Genomic DNA, 5,874 nt, shown 5'->3' with positions numbered 1-5,874 from the left:
AGCCGAATCAACCCTGGCGATCAATGGGGTGACAGATGTCGCAACCAGATCGCCCTCACATCCGAGAGTGCAAATTGAAAAGCAAAAACAAAAGTAGAAAGCAAGAGGGAACTCTCAGAAAATGGAAACCACGGGCTCCTATTTAAGACACAGGCCTGAAGGAAGGTCTTCAGGGAACCTAGAGAGCAGGCTCACAGAGTCACCCACCTCCCAGGCCAGCAGCATCCGCAAGGTCCCCGATGGCCCCAGCCTGGTCCTCACTCCTGGCCCTGCTGCTGCTCAGCTGCAACGCCATCTGCTCTCTGGGCTGCCACCTGCCTCACACCCACAGCCTGGCCAACAAGAGGGTCCTGACGCTCCTGCGACAACTGAGGAGGGTCTCCCCTTCCTCCTGCCTGCAGGACAGGAATGACTTCGCCTTCCCCCAGGAGGCGCTGGGTGGCAGCCAGCTGCAGAGGGCTCAAGCCATCTCTGTGCTCCACGAGGTGACCCAGCACACCTTCCAGCTCTTCAGCACTCAGGGCTCGGCCGCTGCGTGGGACCAGAGCCTCCTGGACAAGCTCCGCACTGCACTGGACCAGCAGCTCACTGACCTGCAAGCCTGTCTGAGGCAGGAGCAGGGGCTGCAAGGGGCTCCCCTGCTCAAGGGGGACTCCAGCCTGGCTCTGAGGAAATACTTCCACAGAGTCACTCTCTATCTGCAAGAGAAGGGACACAGCCCTTGTGCCTGGGAGGTTGTCAGAGCAGAAGTCATGAGAGCCTTCTCTTCCTCAACAAACTTGCAGGACAGATTCCGGAGGAAGGACTGACACACACCTGGTTCAACACGGAAATGATCCTCACAGACCAACAAGACCACATGCCTCCTGAGGGCCATGTGGAGGACTCTCATTTCTGCTGTCATTGAGCCCTGAAATGAATCAGGTTGTCAAATGTTTTCTGGAATATTAAGCAACATCATGTTCTACTCTATAGACACTGGTTCCTCACAGATGCCAAAGCTGATCTATCTATGTATTTAACTACCTGGACATTTATTTATCTATTTTAATATTTATTTAACTATTTATAAATATTTACATTATTTGTTGATGAAATATTATGTATGTACACTTATGGGAAATTGGTTATTTTGTATTTAGTCCGTTTATGATTTTTCTTCCTTTATTAAATTCTTACCCTAAAAGACTTACTTTGTTATTTCATTAAAACAGAAAAACCAATCCTGAATGGCAACTTGATTAAAAAATGCATTTTACAATTCCTTGAGCTCTCTTTAGGATTTACACGTTAGAAGTAAGAATATTCTAACTCTAGCTTTGTTGTTTGTTGCTCTGAGGAACTTGAAGTGAACAGAACCACTCCAGTGCTTTTTGTAACTATGATTTTTTTCAAAATAAGTAACCTAAAAACAATGATGAAAAAAAAAATCCATGTTTCAGGATTTCATGAATTCTTGGGAAGGATTTTCTGCCTCTTGTTGTTTCTGGAATTTTTTTCCCCAGAAAACAATTGGAGAGATGCTTGAAGACGTGGTATTCAATTGGCGAGAGGTCAGGTGAATATCTAATCCTCACACTCAAATATCACAATCATTTCTTCCTCCCAGTGTAGAAATCCCTATTTCTCTCCTCATTCACTCTGCATGAAGGTGTCCTCTCCATTCAGACAGCTGTGTCCTTCTCCATTACCGTTTCTGGTTGTCAATTTCCCCTTAAGCCTGCAAACCACCAACTAAAAGCAGAACCTGAGAGAAAGTTCTAGATCTGTCAGACACTCTCCTATGACTTCACCGGCTCTGCCTGCCAAGCACTGTAGGTCCAGACTGTCCAGGCTCCCAGAGAAACACAGTACATAGAGGGAAGCCCGCCCCCCAGTGAACAAGGGGGGAGACTCCAGGGGCTCCTCTGGGCGTCTACCTGGCTCTAGCCCGTGCTGATGGCTCTAGGAGGAGCTCACCTCGTTCAGGAATCTCACTTGCTCAAAAAGCCCAAAGCACCAGAAACTTGGAGTTGAAAGTCAGCAGCAGCTTGAGAACTTGGAAGAAGAACAAAGATGTTTAATTGTTCACTGGAGCAGCAGCGGGTCCTCAGGACACGGAACAACACAGATGAACTACACTGAGGCAAGTGTTTCTCCACAACACTCCTTTTCAGAGAATGAGAAGACTGAAGTGGATCCTGAGAGCACGGAGACAGAGCACGAATGCCTGGCCTCTAGCTGTGTCCCCAGCTCGGGTGACGTTCACACCACAGCAGCCTGCAGAGTCCTGGAAGGGGCGAGGGTCACTCCTCATGCAGATTGTTTCTTCCTTAGGACCCGGCAAGTTATCACAGAGCAGGGCAAGAGGCGCCTGGGGACAGTGCATCCAAGGAAGTTCTTAAATTCCATCATGGTGTCTTTGCATCTTTGAGAGACAAAATCAAACAAGATGGAATAGAAAGGACACAGGCAGGACTTTTAATACCTTTAGCAACAGTGGGTCAGAGCTTTCCTCTCAGGACATATGTCAGTAGCGTGCACACTGGAAGAATACAATTTCTCAAAGAAACAAAGATCTTTGTGGAAATTCATGTATTTAATGTAGGCAATCTTCAGGACATTGACGGATCAATCATCTTTCTCTTCTTTCTAGTTGGGACATATACCACTCAGTAGCTATATGTAAAGTCAGAGGGACTTTTAAAATAATTTAATTTATTTATTCATTATTCACTGTGCTGGGTCTTCATTGCCGCACGGCCTTTTCTCTAGTTGTGGCTAAGGTGAGTCCTCTCTAGTTGGGGTGCACAGGCTCCTCACTCTGGTAGCTTCTCTCGTTGGGGAGCACAGGCTCTCGTGCACTTGGCTTTGGTAGTGGTGGTCCCGGGGTCTAGAGCACAGGCTCAATAGTTGCGGCACCCGGGCTCAGCTGTTCTGCAGCACGTGGCATCCTCTAGGACCACATGTGGTCCCATTGGCAGGTGGACTCCTTACCACTGAGCCCCCATGGAAGCCCCTCAGGGAACATGTAAAGTACACTGAGAGGTTTGGAAACCTCTTGAGGATTAGGGTCTTAAACAGGTAAAAAACATTCCTATATTAGTGAATTATTATATTATATACTATATCATATATTATATAATTATATATTATAACATACATTATATATATAATTACAATATATTTATATATAAATTTACATGTAAATTATATTTATATATAAAATTAAATATATCATAATATATCTATATATAATTATATATATAATATATATATTTATATTATATATATTTATATATAGTATATTATATAATATATATAATTATATAATGTATTATATATTTGATATATATGAAATATATATATAATGAAAAATATCATTTCATTGAAAAATTATTTTCTAAAGAAACACTTCACCTCAATTCTGCAGTATTACTTAATGATGTTTAATATGTTGAGCTAGAAATATTTTTAAAAGATAACTCTGCAAGACTTTGAGGCTTATTACACAATTCAAGCCACTCTCTCCCTGCTAAGAAGAACATTTTCACTGCTTCTATCTAGGAAGCAAACGTGTTCCTCCATCTTAGTCTCACACAGGCCTCCTCAACACCCACATCTTGACTAGAATTTGGAAGATAGAGTAGAGGTTCCTCACTGGACTCCATCAGGAGACAACAGGATGACCCATCTGAACTGGAGGTGAGGAATGCAGGTGAGAACAGCAGGTTACCTGAGGAGGTCTCCTGCAAGGGGTCCTTGTCAACCAAAAAAAAAAAAAAAAACCCCAAAACATGACTCCCAAGGGTTCATTTAATTGGCACGACTTGCTGAGGACTACAGGCTGGAGGTCAGCCTCTCCTCAGTTCTGAGAAACTGCCCCACAGATGTACAGGAGGTCAGTATGCATGTGATTGTGGTGTCATCTGCAAATCTGAGGTTATTGATATTTCTCCCAGCAATCTTGATTCCAGCTTGTGCTTCCTCCAGCCCAGCATTTCTCATGATGTAATCTGCATAAATGTTAAATAAGCAGCGTGACAATATACAGCCTTGATGTACTGCTTTCCCTATTTGGAACAAGTCTGTTCTTTCATGTCCAGTTCTAACTGTTGCTTCCTGACCTGCAAACAGGTTTCTCAAGAGGCAGGCCAGGTGATCTGGTATTCCCATCTCTTGAAGAATTTTCCACAGTTTATTGTGATGCACACAGTCAAAGTCTTTGGAATAGTCAATAAAACAGAAATAGGTGTTTTCTGGAACTCTGTTGCTTTTTCTATGATCCAGCGATGTTGGCAATTTGATCTCTGGTTCCTCTGCCTTTTCTAAAACCAGTTTGAACGTCTGGAAGTTCCTGGTTCACGTATTGCTGAAGCCTGGCTTGGAGATTTTTGAGCATTATTCACTAGCATGTGAGATGAGTGCAATTGTGTGGTAGTTGGAGCATTCTTTGGCATGCCTTTCTTTGCGATTGGAATGAAAACTGAACTTTTTCAGTCCTGTGGCCATTGCTTAGCTTTCCAAATTTGCTGGCATATTTAGTGCAGCACTTTCACAGCATCATCTTTCAGTATTTGAAATAGCTCAACTGGAATTCCATCACCTCCACTAGCTTTGTAGTGATGCTTCCTAACGCCCACTTGAGTTCACATTCCAGGATGTCTGGCTCTAGCTGAGTGTGAGTGATCACACCATCATGATTCTCTGGGTCATGAAGATCTTTTTTGTATAGTTTTACTGTGTATTCTTGCCATCCCTTCTTAATATGTTCTGCTTCTCTTAGGTCCATACCATTTCAGTCCCTCATTGAGCCCATCTTTGCATAAAATCTTCCCTTGGTATCTCTAATTTTTTTGAAGAGATCTCTAGTCTTTCCTGTTCTACTGTCTTCCTCTATTTCTTTGCACTGATCGTTTGAGGAAGGCTTCTTATCTCTCCATGCTATTCCTTGGAACTCTGCATTCACCCTTGCTGCTTTTAGTATTTGTTCTTTGTGTTTGATCTTTGTTAATTTGATTAATATGTGTCTTGGGGTGTTTCGCCTTGGGTTTATCCTGTTTGGGACTCTCTGGGTTTCTTGGACTTGGGTGACTATTTCCTTCCCCATTTTAGGGAAGTTTTCAGCTATTATCTCCTCGAGTATTTTCTCATGGCCGTTCTTTTTGTCTTCTTCTTCTGGGACTCCTATGATTCGAATGTTGGGGCGTTTCACATTGTCCCAGAGGTCCCTGAGGTTGTCCTCATTTCTTTTGATCCTTTTTTCTTTTTTCCTCTCTGCTTCATTTATTTCCACCATTCTATCTTCTACCTCACTTATCCTATCTTCTGTCTCTGTTATTCTACTCTTGGTTCCCTCCAAAGTGTTTTTGATCTCATTCATTGCATTATTCATTTTTAATTGACTCTCTTTTATTTCTTCTAGGTCTTTATTAAACATTTCTTGCATCTTTTCAATCTTTATCTCCAGGCTATTTATCTGTAACTCCATTTTGTTTTCAAGATTTTGGATCATTTTTATTATCATTATTCTAAATTCTTTTTCAGATAGATTCCCTATCTTCTCCTCTTTTGTTTGACTTGGTGGGCACTTGTCATGTTCCTTTACCTGTTGGCTATTTCTCTGCCTTTTCATCTTGTTTAAATTGCTGTGTCTGGAATGGGCTTTCTGTATTCTGGAGGTCTGTGGTTCCTTTTTATTGTGGAGTTTTTACCCGGTGGGTGGGGTTGGACGGTTGGCTTGTCAAGGTTTCCTGGTTAAGGAAACTTGTGTCAGTGTTCTGGAGCGTGGAACTTGATTTCTTCTCTTTGAAGAGCAATGGAGTGCCCAGTAATGAGTTTTGAGATGGGTCTATGTGTTAGGTGTGACTTTGGGCAGTCTGTATGTTGACTTTC

General features: G+C 42.6%; 1 protein-coding gene across 1 annotated transcript; it reads left to right on the top strand.

The window, feature by feature from the left end:
• The first annotated feature begins 239 nt into the window (after positions 1 to 239).
• Positions 240 to 809, top strand: LOC136148489 (interferon alpha-1). Its single transcript, XM_065908063.1, has one exon. It carries the CDS (start codon positions 240 to 242, stop codon positions 807 to 809), a length of 570 nt encoding a protein of 189 aa, XP_065764135.1.
• The last annotated feature ends 5,065 nt before the right edge of the window (positions 810 to 5,874 follow it).

The sequence above is a fragment of the Muntiacus reevesi genome, chromosome 17 (genome assembly GCF_963930625.1).
Source record: "Muntiacus reevesi chromosome 17, mMunRee1.1, whole genome shotgun sequence".
Taxonomy (NCBI): Eukaryota; Metazoa; Chordata; class Mammalia; order Artiodactyla; family Cervidae; genus Muntiacus; species Muntiacus reevesi.
This window is presented reverse-complemented; position numbering and strand designations above follow the sequence as displayed.